Source organism: Patagioenas fasciata, chromosome 7, assembly GCF_037038585.1.
Source record: "Patagioenas fasciata isolate bPatFas1 chromosome 7, bPatFas1.hap1, whole genome shotgun sequence".
NCBI classification, from domain to species: domain Eukaryota; kingdom Metazoa; phylum Chordata; class Aves; order Columbiformes; family Columbidae; genus Patagioenas; species Patagioenas fasciata.
In genome coordinates this window covers 17155325-17174686 of record NC_092526.1, presented here as the reverse complement: position 1 = coordinate 17174686, position 19362 = coordinate 17155325, and the positions used below count along the sequence as shown (strand labels likewise).

General features: G+C 60.9%; 2 protein-coding genes across 7 annotated transcripts; one reads left to right on the top strand and one right to left on the bottom strand.

Moving 5' to 3' along the window:
* Window positions 1-7249: 7249 nt before the first annotated feature.
* Window positions 7250-12525, top strand: CYP27A1 (cytochrome P450 family 27 subfamily A member 1). Its single transcript, XM_065840914.2, has 9 exons — window positions 7250-7513; window positions 9464-9654; window positions 9918-10117; window positions 10201-10398; window positions 10536-10696; window positions 11038-11204; window positions 11492-11573; window positions 11656-11856; window positions 11953-12525. Exons 1-9 carry the CDS (start codon window positions 7280-7282, stop codon window positions 12076-12078), a joined length of 1560 nt encoding a protein of 519 aa, XP_065696986.1. The 5' UTR covers window positions 7250-7279; the 3' UTR covers window positions 12079-12525.
* A 485-nt stretch (window positions 12526-13010) lies between these two features.
* PRKAG3 (protein kinase AMP-activated non-catalytic subunit gamma 3) lies at window positions 13011-18844 on the bottom strand. Of its 6 annotated transcripts, none has more exons than XM_065840915.2 (13): window positions 18783-18844; window positions 17852-17891; window positions 17374-17615; window positions 17214-17295; window positions 17069-17127; window positions 16728-16773; window positions 16545-16599; window positions 16323-16449; window positions 16048-16213; window positions 15839-15876; window positions 15474-15620; window positions 15289-15382; window positions 13780-13931 (listed from the first exon to the last, which is right to left on the bottom strand). In XM_065840915.2, exons 1-13 carry the CDS (start codon window positions 18813-18815, stop codon window positions 13909-13911), a joined length of 1152 nt encoding a protein of 383 aa, XP_065696987.1. In that variant the 5' UTR covers window positions 18816-18844; the 3' UTR covers window positions 13780-13908. The 6 variants fall into 6 exon arrangements, 4 of the variants coding, with proteins under 4 accessions (XP_071667016.1, XP_065696987.1, XP_071667017.1 ...); XR_010651550.2 differs by having other exon boundaries at window positions 13848-13931; window positions 15213-15382; XM_071810915.1 differs by lacking the exon at window positions 16048-16213 and having other exon boundaries at window positions 13011-13931.
* Between the last annotated feature and the right edge of the window lie 518 nt (window positions 18845-19362).

Here is a 19362-nt window from a genome sequence, read left to right as displayed (position 1 = left end):
GTGACATTTCCTTAGCTGATCACCACATCTGGGCTACTGCATCACATCTGGTCCCCCGGGTCTTTTGTTTTCACCTATCAGCCTCCATAATACTTGCCCCATGGAAACCTCATCACAACAGTCAGAAGTCAGTAACGGGTAGCTCATCAGGAGGGGACACCCCTTCTGAGGCCGAGGACAGGCTGACACCATACCTGGGGCCCCAACCCCTGTGGGCAGAGCTTCATGGCTGCCTACTGCAACACACAGCTCATCTGCCTGCGTGTTGAAAGTGCCTGTTGTCCCCTTGCCCCAAGTGCCAGGCCTCCTCACAAAGGCAGCACGGGGCAGGTGAGAAGCCTTTATCTGATTTCCTAAGGGCAGAAAAATCCCTTTGATTTTGCCCTGAAGAGAGGAGCGGGAGGAGGGGGAGCTTGGTCTCGGCGAGCAGGTGCAGCTGGTGCACAGCGACTCACCTTATCACGTCCCAGCCCTGAGTGAGGCTGGAGGGGACTGGGGGTGGTTGTGATACCCCCAGCATGCATATGGAAACTGGCCCCATCACCTGGGTCCTGTGGCAAAACCCCTTGAGATGGGCCAGTGCAGAGGAACGGGCACAGGAGGGCTCCTTGCCTTCTACCTGTACTGGCAGGGCTGGGACCAGGGAGATGCCCAGGGTCCACCCTTGTCTCCCAGCTTTTCTCCCAGTTGCATAAAAATCCCACTTTAGCAAGGGGGAATCTGAGATACAGAGATACTGAGACCTGCCTAAGTAGCCAGGGGGTGATTGCCTGATCCCCCAGCCCCAGGACCAGCCTGGCTCACCCCCCTTCTGCAACAAGACCCAAAGTAACCCATCTTTTAGGGGACAAGGTCACAGTGGTAACACTGAGCCAGGGCTATGAGTGACAGGGATACCATTGCAACCCTGAAGCAACCTTCTCCACCGTGGCTGATCCTTTGTCTCTGCCTTCCTTCGCCTCTCACAGCTTGCCCCCCCCCTCTCCCTGGCTTTTATGTTATTACAAATTATAAAACAATTTTTTCCTGCCGTCCTGCATTCTTCTGCCTCCTGCAAGAATTTTAATGTATTTATTTTTGCTATCAGGGGAAAGCGCCGTGTTCCTCGGCCACCCCCGGGCAGCCCCAGCCCTGCTTGGCCACTGATGGAAATTAATGATGGAGGATGTAGCAGGGGAGCTGGCACCCCTGCACCCCTGCAGCAGAGAGGCAAGGCGACTGGTTTCCCCCACAACCAGCTGCTGTTTCCCCAGTGGCAAGGTCTGGATGCGGAGAATGGAGAAGTGCACTGTGGTGTGGAAGGGTGATGGGGCGGGGGGGCTGGCATGTGGCTGGTCCGCAGGAGATGCTGCCGGTTATGGGCTGCGGAAGGGATGGCTGCTGGGTGGCTGGGCAGGGTCAAGGGACCGTTTGAGGTGTAGCTGTGGGGTGCTGTGATGGGGAATCATGTCCTCATGTAGCAGCATGGCTTTGGGCTTCCCCTGGGGAAGAAGAGACCCCCTGCTCCGACACCAAACCACCCTGCCCCATGTGAGAGCATCCCCAGTGGTTCCCATCCTGCTGCTGGGACAAAGCACCCCTCAAAGTGCCCCCACGTGCTAGGGGATACAGCCACCCCCCACCAACCCCACTCTATCCCTAAGCTGGTGCCCCAGCACTGCACTCAGCTCTGGCTCTTGCTCCTTACCGTGTGGCCCCAAGGGCAGGGGTTGGGGTGCCCCATTCCCTCAGCTCCCCCAGCCACAGGACTCGGGGGGGCTCTGGCCACTTGAAGGGAGTGAAGGGGGGAGGAAGGAACAGGCCCTTCCCGCTGTGGGGAAAGCGTGGTGATTTCCAACCCAAACACCCCAGCGCTCAGCAGCCGCATACTTTCCCAGCGTCCCTCCCCTCCTTTATTCCCGAGGACACTGGTGATCAAACCCACGTTGGCCCCATCTCCCACTCCTGCAGTGAGGTCATCGAGCTGTGTTTGTGACATCTCAGTGTCTCCATGGCAGCGCACTGTGATGTCATAAGCCTGGGGTTGCGACCTCACAGCAGGAGGAGAATGATCTTATTAAAACAACATGGTCCCCATCTGCAGCCACTCGTGGCCAGGGGACTCCACTGTGGAGTAACAGCTAGAAGAGGAGCTTGTGGCAGCTGGGGAGATGTGGGGGACAGAGCCCTCCCTGTGGTCATGCCACCAGTGGGAGCTGGCAGTGACACAGGGCATGATCCAGTGCCCAAAGCAGAGGGCAGCCCTCAGGGCTGAACTCTTTGACTGATGCAAATACACCAGTTCACTGCTTGGGGGTCTCATGGACTCAACTGCAGTACTGCCCACCGCCAAGGCTGAGCGTCTGGGACCTTATCGACGCACAGAGCCCTTTCATGTTGGGCTGGCGGGTGGCGAGCGAAGCTGATGAGGACCTGTCCCCAGATCAGAGCTGCCCGGTGCTGACAGCGATCGTGGGGCCTGTTCTTAAATTAGACAGGTCCCCCGCCTCTCCCCAGTTGGTGCTCCCAGCCCCTGCCCCACAGCTGGACACAGTCTGGGACATCCCTGCCTGTGGTGCTCTGCGTGGCCAGCAGGTCCCATGCACACGTGCACACACATATGGACACACACTGTACCCCTGGGAAGGGCTGTTTGGTGGCTGGGCATCACTTGTACACTGACAGGCAGATGATGGATGGATGGATGGATGGATGGATGGATGGATGGATGGATGGGAGGATGGACAGACGGATGGGTGTGTGGCTAGCTGGATGGAAGAGCAGGTATGTGTGGGGATGGGCAGAAAGAGGGATGCATGTGTTTGTTGATGGGGTAGATGGGTGAGTGTGCAGGCAGCTCAGCAGATGGATGGAGAGATGGCTGTGAGATAGAAAGCTGCATGCAAGTGTTGATGGGAGGGTGGATGGATGAATGGACAGATGGACAGATGAGAGGAAGGCTAGCCCTAACACTCCTTAGTGAGTTGCTGCAGTTCTGGATGTTGTTTCTCTTTCCCTAAAATCTCAGTTTCATGCACTGACAGAAAAAGCCCAGCTCTGTCCTGGAAGAGAAAGGAACATCGATGTCGCAAGGGGAGAAAATTTGTCTTTCTCGCTGAGCAGCAATTTGAATGTCTGACCTTGTGCCACTGCAGCAGTGCACCCTCACTGCTAGCACAAAATCCGTTCTCTCCACTGCCCAGAGGGTAAACTGAGGCCAACAGGGACCAGCCTGCAGTACAGTGGAGGTGAAACCACCCCTCCCTGGCAGGCACAGTGCTGTGGCCAGTCCTGCTGCTTCCAGCTCCCCTCATGTCCATCTGTTGAACTGCGCGAAGGACACACATTGCTTGGGCTGGGAAGGATGAGGCTGGGAGGGGGTGTCCTTGGGCCCCTGCGGGCCGTAAACATGATGTCATGTGGCAGCGTACACAGCCCGCTCTGTGTGCGGGTCCCCGAATGGGCTTCACAAGTTCTGCGTGGGAGGCATCAACCATGGCCCACAGCCAAGGGAACTGGAGTTGGGAGATAAAATCAGGTTTGCTTTGGGCTGGAGCAAACAGCCTTTTGCAAGAGGAGTAAGGGACAGGGAGAGTGTCTGGAGCAGGGGGACACCTCCCTGTCTCGGAGGGCTTGGTGGGGAGCAGAGGTGATGGAGGATGCCCCAGCAAAGCCCAGTGCTGGTATCACAGGTGCCAGGCTGGCCAGGCACAGGGTCAGCTCCCTTCACGCCTACTTGACTTAGAATAACTCCATAGGCACTTGAAGTCACTAATCAGCCGGGACCACTTGAGAGCAACCCGGGGCTGCCTCCCGTCTCCTGCGATAATGGGCCGCCAGCCGGGGGCTCACTCTGGCATCCTGCTCCCAGGTCCTCGGGGAAAGGTCCTGGCCTGCCAGGGCCCCCAAGGCATGAAGGGGGGCAGAGTCTGGAGCAGAGCTCACTGCTGGGTGCTGAGACCTGTGTGGTATGCAGGGGGGTAACCATTGTGCTGATTGTTTTATCTCTTGTTTCAAACCCTTTGTCCTGTTCCCAAGCCCCTGCCCTGGTCTGAGGGTCAGACAGAGGGAAACAGGAGGATGGGGACCTTTGGGAGAGGGACAAGAGGGTCCCACTTGAACTGTCTATGCAGGAGAGGAGAAGCTGTCTCCAGGCCTGAGATATGTCCCCATCCCTCTGGATCTCCCCATGTTCACCCTGTGCAGCCCCTCTGGCTCCAGCAGGGCTCATGACTCAGGCAGTGACAGTGCGGTGACACACAGCTGGCGTGATGGGCCATCTCCAGTTAAGTGCTGTGGGCTATTTATGGTCCCCGGGACATGGGGCTCAGCCTTCTCACAGCCTGGGCTGTCCTGGGGGTGAGTCAGGGGATGCTCTCCCCTGGGACTCCCTGTTCCCCTGGCTGTGGGAGAGCAAAGTGGGGGGAAGTTAGCAGATGCAGCCCTGGGAAAAGTTTCCAGCTCCTGGATGACACTGCACAAGTCATGCAAAGAAGCTGTCACTCTGATCCAGTAGCCATGACCCTCCATCTTGGGGGCAGCATCCCATGAGCAGTGTGTGGTGTATGGGTGGAGGTCTATTTGCAGAGGGGTGCAGTAGTGTGGGGGTCCCACTGTGCCAGTCCCTGCATCCACAGATCCCACCAGTGAGGTGACATCATACCTGATCGTGCGTCTGTGGGACGACTGAAGTCGTAGCATAACTGGGACAGGAGGACACACAGGATGTGACCTGCCACCCCCAGCTCCCCATCCATATGGGTAAACTCAACATTTAGTCTCCTGCCTCGGCCCAGTTTGCCACGAAGCTGGGGGGCCAGGGCTAGCCCCGCACTGGGGGTGCCTGGCTTCCTGGCAGCGTGCTATGCCCCCAGCCCCCGGTGGCATCTTCCAGCTGCAGATGTGTCATGGCCCAGCCTCTTCCCTTCGGAAGTCCCCGCCAGGCGGCTGAGGCGGGGCGGAGAAGGGGGGTGGTGTCTGACTCACCCGACCACCCCTTCCCTCACGGCCTCCCCCACAGCCCTGGTATCCAACCCCTCCGGAGCCCCGGGCCGGCCCCGCCGCCGCTGCCAGCCGTCCGAGGGCGGGGAGCGCAGCCTAGCGGCGGCAGCGCGAAAGAGCCGGGCTACCCGTACCCCCGCCTCGGCCGGGCTGCGGGGACAGCGGGGACCGGCCTGGGGAGCCGCCGTGATCAGCACTGCCATGGTAAAACTTGTCCTTCCAAAGAGACAAGTCCGAGGTCCTGCACCCCGGGTCGGGGAAACCCCCAGAGCCAGTATAGACTGTGAGAGGGAGGAATGGGTGGATGGATGGGTGGATGGATGGAGGGCAACCCTGTGTGGGAGGACTTGGGGTTACTGACATATGAAAAATGGTATATGGGCTGCCAATGTGCTCTCAGAGGCTGGAAAGCCACTCATATCTGGGACTGCAAAACAAGAAGCTGGGCCAGCAGGGCAAGGGAGGTGACGTGCACAGCTCTGAGGCCCTCAGCACAAGAGGGACAGGAGCCTGTGGGATCAGGTCCCAAGGAGGGTCATGAAAACGGTCAGAGGGCTGAAGCACCTCTCCTGTGAAGAAAGGCTGAGAGCATCAGGGTTCAACGTGGAGAAGAGAAGACTCTGGGGCACCCCATTGCAGCCTTCCAGTATGCAAGGAGGTTTATAAGAAAGATGGAGACAGACTTTTTACCAGGGCCTGTAGTTTTTACTGTTTCTGCACGGAGCAATGATTTTAAACTGAAAGAGGTGGCGGAGTCCCACTCCCTAGCAAGGGGAATGCAGCCCCAGCAGGCTGGGAGAGGCCAAGGCATCCTCTGCCACGGGGAGCGACAGCCCCAAGAGCCGGCTGGAAAGCCCCGAGCAGGTCTGGGCTCTCCCGCTGCTCCGGGCTCTGGCTCGGCTGGGGCAGGGCGAGCTGCAGAGCCGGCTGGGAACAGCCATGAGGTGGCGACAGGCGCTCACACTTGTCTGTCCCAGCCTGGGGTCCCTCTCAGGTGTGTGCAGGCACAAAGGTGCCCAGATCCTTCACTGCCAGTCCCCGCAGTGCTGGCAGGGAGCATGTCAGGCACCAGCCTAGGACAACCCCCATCCTCCAGTGAGGCAGGACAGATAGGGACAACAGTCACACACGGGGCTGTGACCTGGGGACAAAACCTCCGTGTCCAGAACCTTGAACCCACAACTTGATAAGGGTGGTTAATGATCAGCGCTGGGATGTCTCAGTCAGAGGCATGGTGCCAGCTACCCCAGGAGTGACAGCTGGGCAGAGCAGTTCCCTGCCCTATGGCCCCAGACACCATCACAGCAGAGCCCTACTTGTTGGCTGGACAGCCTGGCCTGTGCCAGGTTGGGCAGGAGCTGGTGCCTCACCCTCCCTGACGCAATGAGAAATCAAACCCAGCTCCGGTTGGGTTGCCAAATGATGCACTGGGCACTCCTAGGTCTCTCCATCTGGGTTCTTGACTGGCAGCACCCAGAAAAAGCGCTGAGACAGCTTGGATCCAGCTCTCTGGGGCTTCATTCTGCACTGCAAGGGGACAAGGCAGGGACAGAGGCATGACAAGCAGAGGATAGAGACAGCAGGAGGGCTCAAGCCAGGAGGGGCAGCAGCCACGAAGAGCAGGTCCAGCGGTGAGCCTGGTGCCGCTGCAGGGTGTGCAGGGTCCAGGGTGCAGTACCCAGTGTTGGTATGTGATGCTGGTGCTGGCACACGATGCACAGTGTTTGGTGAGCAGTGCCTAGCACCCGCTGCCCATATGCAATGGCTGGCATGCAGTACCCGATGCTGGTGCCACACATTACATTGTACCTCTCGTGCCTGCCAGTAGTGACCGTCAGCTGCCTGGTGCAGTGCACAGCACATGGCACTCAATACTGCTGGTGCCAGTTCCTGGAACCTAGCGCCCAGCGCATGGTGTGTGATGCCCGGTGTACGGCACTTGATGTACAGCACACGGTGCCCAGTGTGCCAGAACCAGTCCCCGGTATGCTGCAGCTGATATCCACGGCCTGGCAGCAGGTGTGCAGTAGCTGGTACAAAGTGCCCGGTACATGGTGCCTGGCCCCCTCTGCGCAGCACCCGTATCCTGTACACAGTGCACTGCAGCCGGTACCGGGGCCGGTATGCAGTGCGCAGCACCCGGTGCTTGGTACCTGGTACGCGATGCTCGGTTCCTGGTGCGCTGCGCCCGGTGCCCGGTTGCCGCCTCCGCTCCGCCCCCTGAACCGCCCCCGGTGCCGCCCCTCGTCGCTCCCGGTGCCTTCCCGCCCCGCCCCGTCCCGTGCGCTACGGACGGAGCATGGCGGGCCCGAGTGGTGGGGCTCGGTGGTCGTCGCTGCCGCTGCTCCTGCGCCCCCGCCCGCCGCCGCCGCGCAGCAGCCCGGGGACGCCGCGAAGGACCGGGGGCTCGGCAGCGGCGGCGGCGGGGCCGGCGCGGCTGAAGGGACCAGAAGAGCTACCGGGGCCGGGGCTGCTCCGGACTTTCGTCTGGCTCTTCCTGCGCGGCTACCTGCTGCACACGCACCGGCTCCAGGTGCGCCGGGGCTGCCCGGCCCTGGGGGTGCGGGGGGTCGAGGTTGCGGGGTGCGCGGGGGCCTGGGGACCCTACATGGCTGCGTGGGGGTGGGGGGACTGGGAGGGGTGCGTGGGGTAGAGGGGCTCCTGGGTGGGCTGCAGGGAGGGGGCTATGCGTGAGGGGAGGCTTTGCAAAGGTGGGAGTGGGTGCATGCTGGGAGCAGGATGAGATGGGCTCCGGAGGGGAAGCAGCCTACAAGGGAAGGCAGGGAACTGAGCGGGAGCGGCTGGGCGGAGGAGAGAAGGGACTAGGCAGCAGGGAGTACCCCTGCACCGCGGGGTGACGCTGGGGCAAGAAGCACGCAATAGGACCAGCGGAGAACCGGGTGGTCCTGGGAGGGTCCTACCAGCCCAGGGCTGCACCAGCATCCCTGAGCTGGCCAGGCAGCCGAGGACAAAGGTTCAGGAGTGGCTCATGGGGTCCTGGCATCTCTGGTCAGCCTGAGTTGCCCTGGCAGCAACAAGCTACTGTTTAGAGGACAAACAGCCAGGCAGGTGTTGGGGCAGACGGTACCCAGGCAGGCAGGGGTGCGACAGGCAGAGGTGTTTGTTTTCTTCTGTTAACACTTCCTCATATGTCAGATGAAGCAAGCAATGGGCTTGGCTGATTGCGAGCTAGGCAGCATCTTCGAGTGCCCTGGAGCTCTGACCGGCCTGAAGAAGCGTGCAGGATCAGGCCTCCCCAGCACCACAGAGCACCGGGTGGTGCTGTTCGGAGAAGGGGCTGTCGCAAGGCAGCAGGGTCTTGGGGAGTGGGCACAGGAGCTCTCTGCTGCTCCCTCCTGCCCTTGGGGCTCCAAGCATGGCTTGGCTCTGTGGACAGATGCCAGCAGGCTCCAGAGGTGTTTTTCCCCAGATCCTGACAGCTCCGGCTTCTCTCAGCCCTGCTCTCCAGGATCTGTGCTGTGCTGGGTCCCAGATGCCAGCAGTCATTGGTGGACAGGCTTCAGGCTGGGGCATGGCTATCTGTGGCCTGTGTGGCATGTTTGCCCGGCAAGCTGCCTGCAGCACCAGGGCGGCCGCATCCCTCCCCCTCCTCCTGCCACCAAATGCGAGGAACGTCTCCCCGTGGTGACGAATCCAGCTGAATCCGGGCGCAGGCTGCGATGCAGTCAGTCACCAAGGGAGATTGTACCACGTGCATCCCCGCAGCTATGGGGAGTGGGGACCAGGGCTTCCCTGCTAGGTCCCCCTCAGTCCCCTGGGGTTAGACCTCCTCTGCAGGGTCTCTGGCAGTGCGTAGGTGCACCCTTGGGTGCAACCGAGGAGAGGGGAGCTGTGGCTGGCAGAGCCCAGAGCAGGGCTGATGCTGGTGGATGTCCCTTATCTGGCTTATGAGTCTGTGGCCACAAGGGTGGAACCTGCCCCTATGAGCAGCCCAGTCCTGCCCCAGCTTTGCGCTGCCTTCCCAGCACTGATCATTAACCACCTTTATCAGGTGGTGGGTTCAAGGACCCACACGGGTACTGTTGTCCCCAAGCTGAGCAGACCTGGAAGCAGCATGACTTGGACCTGCTGACAGCCACTGCAATGGCCCTGTTTCTCAACAGAGCCCTGTGCTTGATAGTTGTCCTTGTCCCTGCTGCCCCTCTTGGCCTTGCCTGCCCAAAAGACCCACCAGGCCATCCATGCATCTCTGGGGTGGGTGAAGGATGTTCCAGCCTGTGTCAGGATCAGTTCCCGGTGTGCTTAGCACTGATAGAGGACATGTGCCTGGAGACACCAGCCCAAGCCATCTGTAGAGCGCTTTAAGGATGGTGCCAGCACCCCGGTGCTGAGGGGTCCTTAGGATGGGTGCAGCACATGCTGGACATATGCAGGGCAGGGAGGGACTGATCCATCCCCAATGCTGAGCTCTGCTCCCCACCCTGATGCCCCATTCACCCGGCCATGCTCTGATGCATTGCAGCTGATGTCCCGGCGCATTTACGGCCCAATCTGGAAGTCAACCTTTGGGCATTATGAGAACATCAACATTGGGAGCCCGGTGGTGCTGGAGCAGCTGCTGCGGCAGGAGGGCAAGTACCCCATGCGGAGCGACATGGCCCTGTGGAAGGAGCACCGGGACACCCGGCACCTGCCCTATGGACCCTTCACTGAGTGAGTCCTGCCCTGACTGTGCTCTCTGGGGCAGCTCCTGCCCCTTCTTCAGGTGTAGGGCCCAGGTGACAGCTCGCATTGCTCCCTCTCCTGCCAGTAGCATGCCCCCTACAAGCAGAAAGGCATGGCCGTGGGAGGTGGAAAGACCCCCTGGGGTGGTTCCAGCTCGACATGGGGAGGATGTACCTGGGGACTGGGAAACTGCTACCAGCCACTGCCCCCTGCCCAGCTGTACTCCAGTGCTGAGCGCCATCCCCATGCAGGGAAGGGGAGCGCTGGTACCGCCTGCGCCAGGTCCTCAACAAGCGGCTGCTGAAGCCCTCGGAGGCAGTGCTGTACGCAGATGCCATCGGGGAGGTGGTGTCGGACTTGATGGTGCGGCTGAGGGACGAGCGGCGCCGCAGCCCCTCTGGAGTGCTGGTGGGGGACGTGGCCAACCTGCTCTACCGCTTCGCCCTGGAAGGTAAGGGAGTTCTCCCCCTCACCCCTGCTGTGCCCCACTCTTCCCATCCCTGCAGGAGTCTGGATGAGGCCTTTCCCCCACAGGGATCTCCTATATTCTTTTTGAGACCCGAATTGGGTGCCTGAAGCAGCAGGTCCCTGCTGAGACCCAGCGCTTCATCGACTCCATCAACCTCATGTTCAAGAACTCCATCTTTGCCACTGTACTGCCCCGCTGGAGCCGCAAGGTGCTGCCCTTCTGGGACCGCTACCTGGACAGCTGGGACACCATCTTTGCCTTCGGTGAGCAGTGACAATGGGAGCCTGGTATGGTGGTATTGGACCCCTTAAAGACCCTCAAAAGTGGGGCAGTGTCTGGCCAGTTGTTCTTTTGGCTGTCCTTGCTCCAACAGCACTGGCTCCTGCACTCTGTCCTGCAGGCAAGAAACTGATTGACCGGAAGATGAAGGAGCTGGAGGGGCAGGTTGAGCGGGGCAAGGAGGTGTCAGGCTACCTGAGCTACCTGCTAGCTAGTGGCAGGCTCAGCCTGGACGAAGTCTATGGCAGCGTGGCCGAGCTGCTGCTGGCTGGTGTGGACACGGTAAGAGCCGGACAGCCGCTGCCAGGGGATCCCTGCTGAGCTCCATGCCGAGGAGGAACTGTGGGGCCATGCTCAGGCATGTTCTCCAGCTCCTGCGAGCTCTGGGCTGGTGGGTTGGGGGTCTGATACCCCATGGGGTAAAACTCTCAGAGGTCGGTCAGTACAGACCCAGTCCTCTGCTCCCTGCCTCAGTTTCCCCCATACTTGCTGCCCCTCACCCCCAGTTTCCCTGCACACCAGAGCAGGGGGCTGTTGTATGCTGTACTGGTGCACCTTTGGCACAAGGCTACTCAGGTACCAGCCGCAACTCCTTCACTCCCCTCGGCGCTCTGTTCCGCCAGACCTCCAACACGCTGTCCTGGGCGCTGTACCACCTCTCCCGGGACCCGGGCATCCAGGAGACCCTGTACCAGGAGCTGAAAGCTGTTGTGCCTCCTGACCGGTTTCCCGGTCCTGAGGATATCTCCAAGATGCCAATGCTTCGGGCCATTATCAAGGAGACGCTGAGGTACAGCCCAGCCCTGTCCCTGCCCCAGGGTTCTGGTCACTGGCCCTTTCCTGAGGGCCAGGGGCAGCCCCTTCTCCCCCCACACTGGGGGTGCACCAACCCAGGTGGCTGGTGTTGGGAGACTTGGGGTATGGATCAGGCAGGGTACAAGGCTGGATTTCAGTTGCTGGGAAGGGGGATGGAGCTGCTGAGCAGCAGGAGATGCTCCAACTTGTCCTGCCTGCAGCTCTTTCCCCCTGGGGCCCATCGATGGGTCCTGCTCGCCCCCAACTCTCTCCATATTCCAGGGTCTACCCCGTGGTGCCTACCAACGCCAGAGTCTTCTATGAGAAGGACATCATCATCGGAGACTACCACTTCCCCAAGAATGTGAGTGAGGGCCATGCCCTGGGGACACCCGCTATGCTCAACAGGGCCAGACGGGGCATTAACACCCCTTCTCGCCCCATAGACCCTCTTTGTCCTGGCTCACTATGCCATGTCCCATGACGAAACCTACTTTCCTGAGCCTGAACGGTTCCTGCCCCAGCGCTGGCTCCGTGGCCACGGCTCCCCGCACCACCCCTTCAGCTCCATCCCCTTTGGCTACGGGGTCCGTGCCTGTGTCGGCCGCCGCATCGCTGAACTGGAGATGCACCTGGCCCTCGCCAGGGTGAGTGGGGATGCCCCACCTCAGAGAATTCACCATAAGCTGGGATGGGGGCCCCAGGGAGTCCTCGAGGCACTGCCACCACCCCTCTCCCCACAGATCATCCAGGCATTTGAGGTGCGGCCGGACCCCCGCGGTGTGGAGGTGAAGTCTGTGTCCCGCATTGTCTTGGTGGCCGACAAGCCCATCAACCTCGAATTCATCGCTCGCCCGGGGTTCCCCTGACTGCCTGTCAACCCCTCCATCCTGGGTGCCAAGCAGGGCCCCCTGGCTGCCCGAGGAGGAGGGGCAGGAAGGCAAACTCACCCCAGCACTCACCCCCTGCCTGATTTGGCCAGGGGGCTTGCAGCCCCACTCTAGGGAAAGTGCTGAGGGATGAGAGATGCCTCCAGATTGCCCTTGGGGCACTAGTGTTCCCCTACCCCAAATCAGCAGAAGGTTTGGGGAACTGCTGTGCCTTTCACAAGCTGCGAGGGGTTGTGTGTCTCCCCCATCCTCTGCCCAGCTGGGCTGTGTCGGGGACCTGGGAGCAATGCCAGGGCTGGGGGGGATGTGGGGAGGGGGTTTGCAGCCATTCCGTGTCTCCTTTGTCCCATCCTTGTGTAGCTGCGCGTGGATCTGTGCCTGGAGCCAGGACATCTGGTCCCCTCTGAACAGCTGACCTTGGCCTCAGCCACTTCTCTGTGCCTCAGTTTCCCCCCTGCCAGTGTCAAGCTGCCAGTGGGTGTTTAGGATTTGCACCCAGTCCCAAGGGATGGAGTCAGCCCTGGCCCCAAGCAAGCAGAACAATAACACAGTATGTCCCCCGCCGAGGGAGAGGGCGCCTGTCACCACCCAGCGCTGGCACCACGGCCCCTGGCAGAGCCAACCAGCACATGGGGAGTGTAGAGCACCCGAGACCTTTCACTATCAGCTGTTCCTTCGCCAAGATGCTGATACAGGGGCATAGGAATAGCGGCAGGACTCTTAGCAGGCAAAACAGCTGGGAGAGGATCAGCTCAGCTCCCCCAGTCCCCAAGAGGGGACATGGGGCTGACACCCAGGGCCATCACAGGGCCTCAGAGCTGACAGCAGCCACAGGCAGGGGCTGCTTTGTCACTTGCCCAGACTCCTGGAGGGTGGGGGCACCCCATGATGAACCTCCCCTCACCTTCCTGCTGCTGGGGACCCCAGCTGGACTGGGGGGAAGAAGCAGACAGAAACCTCGCTGGCACCAAGGCTGCTGCCCCCAGGGTGTCCCCAAGGGGATCTGCTAACTACTGCCACAGTGAACATATCAAGGCTACACCATGTGCAGTGTCCCTGTCACCCTGGCTCTGCTCACAAGGGCAGAGGTGCCACTCTCTGCCACACCACCCTCACTGCTGCAGGTCCCAGTAGGCATCCCAGGCTGCATACCCCAGCCCTGCCAAGTAGCCAGCACCCCTCCCCAGAGGAGCCATGCCCAGCTGCACAGCAGAAAAGTGAGGCATCAGTGCCTGGAGCAGTCTGATTTATTACAACACGGCTGAACAGACTGTAAAATAAATAAATACCCCCTGACCCCCACAAAATGTGCGCAGGGTCCCCATGCAAGTGCCTGTCCTGGTGCCAGCTCTGACATGGGCTGCACCTCTGCCAGGGTGCTCCAACACCTCGTGACCCTACAATAAACAAGCCTGTGTGTGCAGCTGAGCCTACGCTGCCAGGTGCAGCCGGTGGGACCGTGCTTGCCATGGGGGAAGCCACGGCCAAAGTGCTCAAATCCAGCAGCAGGATGGAGGCAGGGTGGCTGAGCGCCTCAGGGCCATGTGTGTCCCTATGCCCAGCTGCAGGCATGGCATGGCTCCCTCGGCATGGTGCCCATTGAGCATCACCATGTACTCGCTGGTGGGACGCACCCCTGGGCCACTTTTTCCCTGTTCCCTGCCTCCCCGAGGCCAGCAGAATCGGGCCCTGGACTCAAGACAAGCCCCAGGACCAGGATGGGCAGGCAGGTCCTCCCTGTGGAGAGCCTCTGGAGCCCAGGGCCATGTAAGAGAGCTCTGAGTCAGAGATGGCACTTCCCTGGTGTCTTCAGAACAAGGATCGGTCGATGCCTGCGGGGCGAGAGAGGGCACAAGGCCGTAACCCCCTGGTGAGCATTGACACTGGGCTGGGCACCCTGTGGCATGACCCTCTGACCCACTCTGGCAGCCACAGGGACAGCACAGGGGACGGTGGGGTCTTGCTTCCATCCGTGGCTTGGATGCAAGCCCTGGAATTGGAGGGGATTGCTGGCCTGGAGTGGGAACATCGTGGTGACCCCCTGGCAGCTCCTGGCACAGCCACCCCCATGGGGACCAGGGATGAGTGAAGGCACCATGATGGGGAAATGGTGGGGTCCCATGTCTGGTGTGTTAACACACACCACCCCCCACACCCCTTCTGCATAGAGCAACTGGGCATTGCTGGGGAAATGGGTGAGCATGGGGTGACCCAAGTCCCTTCCCCACCACCATCCCAAAAAAGCGTCATTACCTTTGTGAAGCAGCAGGACACTGGGGCCAGCTCCCCCCTCCCCCGTTCACCCCTAAATGGCTGCCACAGTATGTGCAAGCGCTGTGCCCACCCACCCCCAGTGAGGACTCACCGGGCAATGGGCAAGCGGAGCCAAGTGCAGGCAGCCGGGCAGCACGGTCCCAGCTCAGCCTGTGAGTGAGCCCCATCCCTGAAGCAGGTGGTTTTGGGGCCACCGCAGGTGCCAGAGGCTCAGTGGCCATGGCCACCACAGGTGCCAGAGGCTCAGTGGCCAGGGCCACTGGGGGCAGGGGGGGGCAGCGGGCTCTGCCAGCCATGGCCCATGGCTCAGCGACATGGTGCATGTGGCTGGTGATGGGTGGCACATCTTGGGTGTGCAATTGGGTGTCTGTCCCATGTGTGTTCCCCAGGAATGGCACTGGCGGGGCACAGGTCTCAGGGGGGGCTTTGAGGCAAGGTCAAAAAAAGGGTCCATCACATCTTGGGGTGTATCACACTCCAAAACCCGCATACAGCCCAAAGCCCAAGGAACTGCAAAACCTGCATCTCACATGCTGCGTGGATGGGGGTCTGAGGATGTCTCCTTGGCAGGTGGCCCCATCCTTCCTCACAGACACCAGGGATCAGGACCTCAGAAGGGATCCTCTGTGATCCTTGTGTCCCCAGGGACAAGCATCATCTGGGTCCTGCTGTCCCCACCCAGCACCCAGCGCTGCTGGACCCCAGCCCCAGCCTCCCCTGTCCCCAAGGGGAGGTTTGGCTGGTGTGCAGGCAGGTGGCCAGAGCAGGGAGGTGACAAGGTGTGGGTGACCCGATGGCAGGGAGGGGACAGGCACACAGTGGCAGGGGACAGCGCCTACCTGAAGTGGAGAGAAATGAAGGATGCAAGTGGAGAAAGATGGTGCGTTGCGGGCTAAGAGTTAAGAGCATCGATACCTGCAGGAGTGAGCACAAGGGCCTGGAGGATGTCAGAGAGGGAAACGATGCCCCGCGGGTACTGGTTCTCATCCACCAAAACCAGGCGATGGACCTGTGAGTGCAGGAAGAGCATCGTAGGCAGCTCAAGCAGTCGCCGGGGGGAGGAGGGAGTGGTGCTGGTGCAAGGCACCCCAGCTGCTCACCTGCTCCTTGGCAATGCGGTCAATGATGTCCTCCATGGTTTCGTGGGGGTAGCAGGTGAGGACCCCCTCCAGGCAGATGGTTCGCTGCCGCAGCGCCTCCCGCACGCTGATGTCCAGGTTGTTGTAGGTCTTCTGAGCTGCCAGGTGCTACAGGAGAGGTGGCCCTGCTCAGCACCCCAGTGTCTCCTGGCACCTCATTCTGCTGCCACTAAAGGGGACATCAAGCCCCAATGACACTCAGGGCAGACGGTGCATTGGGGCATGTGGGGTGGGTTTGCATGGGTACAGACACATGTGAGTGACCCACCAGTAGTGTGCAAGAGGCCACACTCGTTCACAGGTGTGCAAACATGCAAGGTACTCACAATGACGTCAAACCGGGAGTAAAGGCCAACCACTTGTCCTGCAAGCAGAGACAATGCAGGGGCTGGAGAGGGGAACCTGAGGACCACCTGCCATGCTCCCCCTGCACGCCAAGGGCCAGGCTAGCGGGGGTGGGGGAGCTGGGTGTGGATGGAGCTGGAGCTGCTGGCAGAGGGAAATGAGGGATGTAGCTGGTTGCCTCCCCAGGTACCAGCATCATTGACGACGGGCAGGGCAGAAACACGGCGGTCCACGAAGATCTCCAGGGCGGTGTAGACGGGGGCAGTTTCCAGCACGACAGCAACATCACGGAAGGTGCCTATACACAGCTCCTGCACTGTTTTCTTCAGGAAGCGTGGCTTAGGGATGGTGGAGCCCTGCAGCACAGCAGGGCAGGGCTGGGCTGGCACCTACATGTACCCCTATGCCCTTGCTTGTGCCCCTACTCACCCACCATGTGTGTGCACATGCAGACCCAGCACTCACAAAGATGTGAAGAAACTTGAGGATGCGCTTGTGAGTCAGAATGTGCAGGACGTTGCCTGAGACGGGCTCGATGATGGGCAGGCGATGGATCTTGTGCTTGATCAGGGAGTAGACAGCATCGAAGAGGCTGCAGGTGACAGGGAGGTCATGGGGGATAATAGGGCTGCATCCTGGGCACCTCCCCCCCACACGGTGTGATCTCCTGCGTGGGCAGGTGCTCACCTATGGCTTGGTGAGATGTACACCAATGGCTTGAAGGAGCCCTGCAGGTACACCTCTGCCAAGAGAGAGAAGTGAGAGAGGGATCTCCCATCCCCCTCATGCAGTCCTGCAACCCCAGAGCTCAACTCCATGCCCTGCATCACATCTCCCACCCACTCACTCCCATTGCTCCCTGCTTTTTACCTCTCCAGGTCTCAATCTTGTGCTCCTCCACCTCATAGATCTGAACCTGAGGGCAAGGAGATGCCCTGGTTACAGTGGTCCCACAGCAGACTGAAGGGACTTTGGGACACTGCCCATCTCCCCAGGCATCCCACCCCATCACCCTAAGTGCAGGGATCCCGTATTGGGTACTGGGCAGAGGGGCAGCAAGCGGACACTAGCCTGGCCCAGAATGCTCCCCGGTCATGGTCTAGTGATGAAGAGAGGACCAGGAGAGGAAAGAGGGGACCAGGAGAGGTGGGGACAGCCCCCCTTGCCCTATGCTCTCCCCAAACACCCTGGGGCCTCCCCACCACACTCACCAAGGGCGAGCGGTAGTAGCGGTGGAGGATGTTGATGAAGTCAGTGATGGTGAGCATTCCTGTGGAGACACTGGGGCTGGCAGCGCTGCCCATGCCCCTCACTGCCAGACAAGGGAAGGGGCCGGGCGGTGCAGCCAGCACTCACCAACAAAGCTCTGTGTCTTGCTGTCCCAGAGTGGGGCAGCACGCACCCCGTTGGCCACCAGTGCCACAAAAGCTTTCTTGATCTGTCAGCAGAGTGAGGAGGGGATCAGGGCATCACTGACCCCAGTCTGCCCGTCCCTCTCAATCCCCCTCTTTGTCACCTCCAGGGAGATGTCGAAGACAACAAGCTTGCAGCTGGTGGGAATGGTGTCATAGCAGCAGTGGCTCCTCATGAAGTGCATGTAGATCTCGGCATCAGGGCTCTGAAACTCACTCTCTGGGCCCAGCCCCAATAGCTCATTTCCCAGTGTGAAGGTGACAGGTCGTGGGCTTCTCTGGCTGTCCTCTTCCTCATCCTCTCCCTCCTCCTTCACCTCCCTGGAGCACAGGGTCCCTGAGAACCCTGCAGGCAAACCCACACCAGCCCTGACAGGTGAGCTGAGCTGCTAGGTCTCATCACCCTTCTGTCTGGTGAGAGCAGGGGGATGCTCCCATAGACCCCCTATTCCCCACTGCAGAGGGGCAGCACAGAGCACTGTGGCTCTCCAGCCTGGGGGCACCAGGCAGAGGATGGATGCACTCATTGCATGAGTGAGCCAGCCCTCCCTCCCACATGCCTAGGCACTGCCTGCTACCCACCTTCCTCCTCGGGGCAGGCAGTGGCATCCAGCAGCGCCACCTGAGGGAGCACACAGCAATGGGGTTCAGCAGGAGCCAGCCCAGCCTCTCTCACACCCTTGGGTGCTGCCTGCACCCACCCAGCTGCCCCGGCTCACCCTGCCAGGTAAAGTGGACTGGGTGGGGATGCAGGCTGGGCTCAGTCCCTAACTCCCCTAGAGAGCCCCCCACTGGCCCAGGACCCCCAGAGCCTACTGCCCCTGTGGTGTCTCTAGCCCAGGATGCCCAGCGTATACCCCCATTCTGGGGGTACAGTGGGGGTCTCCAGGTGAGGGCAAGAAACCCCTGGCTCCTCTCTCTGCTGCCAGAGCAGAGCATGTCCTGCAGCAGCTCTGTGTTCATCCTCTCCTTCTCCCAGCACCAAGGTGTAAATCCTGGTCATGCTTCCTCCCATGCTGGGAGCCCCACCAGTCCCCCAGGGACCAGGTCTGCCCCAGGAGACCCTACAATAACAAAGTGGGGGGGCAGCCCTAGGCAGGAGGGAGGCGAGCATAGCCAACCAGCTGACCCATACCCGCCAGGTTCCCAGGAGACCCTACCATAACAAAGCAGCATGCATGGCAGGAAGAGTCACCGTGGCCACAAACCCACCAGCAGCGGCAATGTTTAGAAGCCACCCTCCAATAACAAAGGCACAGGGAGTTCTCCCTGAGGAGCCTAGAGCCAACCTCGGCAAAGAGTCAACCCTATGCCAGAGTCCCCCAACCCTTCCCAAGGGGCTGAGACAGCCAGGGCAGGCGGGTGGGCCATGCTGTGCTCCACATCCTTGTCACAAAGGCTGCCTGGCCATGGGAAGGAGACTGCCAGCCCCCCACATCCCCCCACCCCGGGAGGTGGCCTATCCCCAAGGCGGGGGCTGTTGAGCCAAGCCCCCCACCCGGCTCGACGGTACCTGGGACGCGGCGGGACTGGAGAGTTGCTCCATGCTGACTGCAGGGCAGTGCTGCTATTCTGGGCCGGTGGCTGGTGGGGGCCTGGCAGATAGGGTGTCAGTGAGCAATGCCAGCCATGCCCCCGCCACTGCCGCGGGGGGGGGAAATGCACACACCGCCGCCACCACCACTGCCACAGCCATGCAGTGCCTGCAGCCACTGCGCCACCCCGTGACCCCACAGCACTGGGCTGGAGGGGACGGCCCCGAGCACAGCACTGGGGACATGAGGGAGCGGGTGATGGAGGGAAGGCAGGGGGCAGAAATCCCCCATCCTCCAGGAGCAGTGCTCAGCGCCTGCCACAATGCAGCCCTGTCTGCCCAGGTGCTACCACCACCCCGTCCTGCAGCAGGAATAGGTGAAGGGGCCCAACATCACCCCACTTCCCCAGGGGATGCCGGAGGGCAGGGTCCATCCCCAGGCTGGGCAGTAGGCAGAGCAGCTTGAGACCCTTTTCTCCCCCAAAGCTGCCACTGCCCTGCCTGCAGTCCTGCCAGCCCCGGCCATCTGGGGTCTCATGGCAGGGTCAGCCCGTGGCTG

Coding starts and splice junctions, on each gene's coding strand:
- PRKAG3 (XM_071810915.1), bottom strand. CDS start 18,815: ATGGAGCAACTCTCCAGTCCCGCCGCGTCCCAG. Junction 17,892..18,782: donor CCAGTCCCGCCGCGTCCCAG/GTACCGTCGAGC, acceptor GTGCTCCCTCAG/GTGGCGCTGCTGGATGCCAC. Junction 17,128..17,213: donor CAAGACACAGAGCTTTGTTG/GTGAGTGCTGGC, acceptor GTGTCTCCACAG/GAATGCTCACCATCACTGAC.
- CYP27A1 (XM_065840914.2), top strand. CDS start 7,280: ATGGCGGGCCCGAGTGGTGGGGCTCGGTGGTCGTCGCTGCCGCTGCTC. Junction 9,655..9,917: donor CCCTATGGACCCTTCACTGA/GTGAGTCCTGCC, acceptor ATCCCCATGCAG/GGAAGGGGAGCGCTGGTACC. Junction 10,399..10,535: donor GGACACCATCTTTGCCTTCG/GTGAGCAGTGAC, acceptor TCTGTCCTGCAG/GCAAGAAACTGATTGACCGG.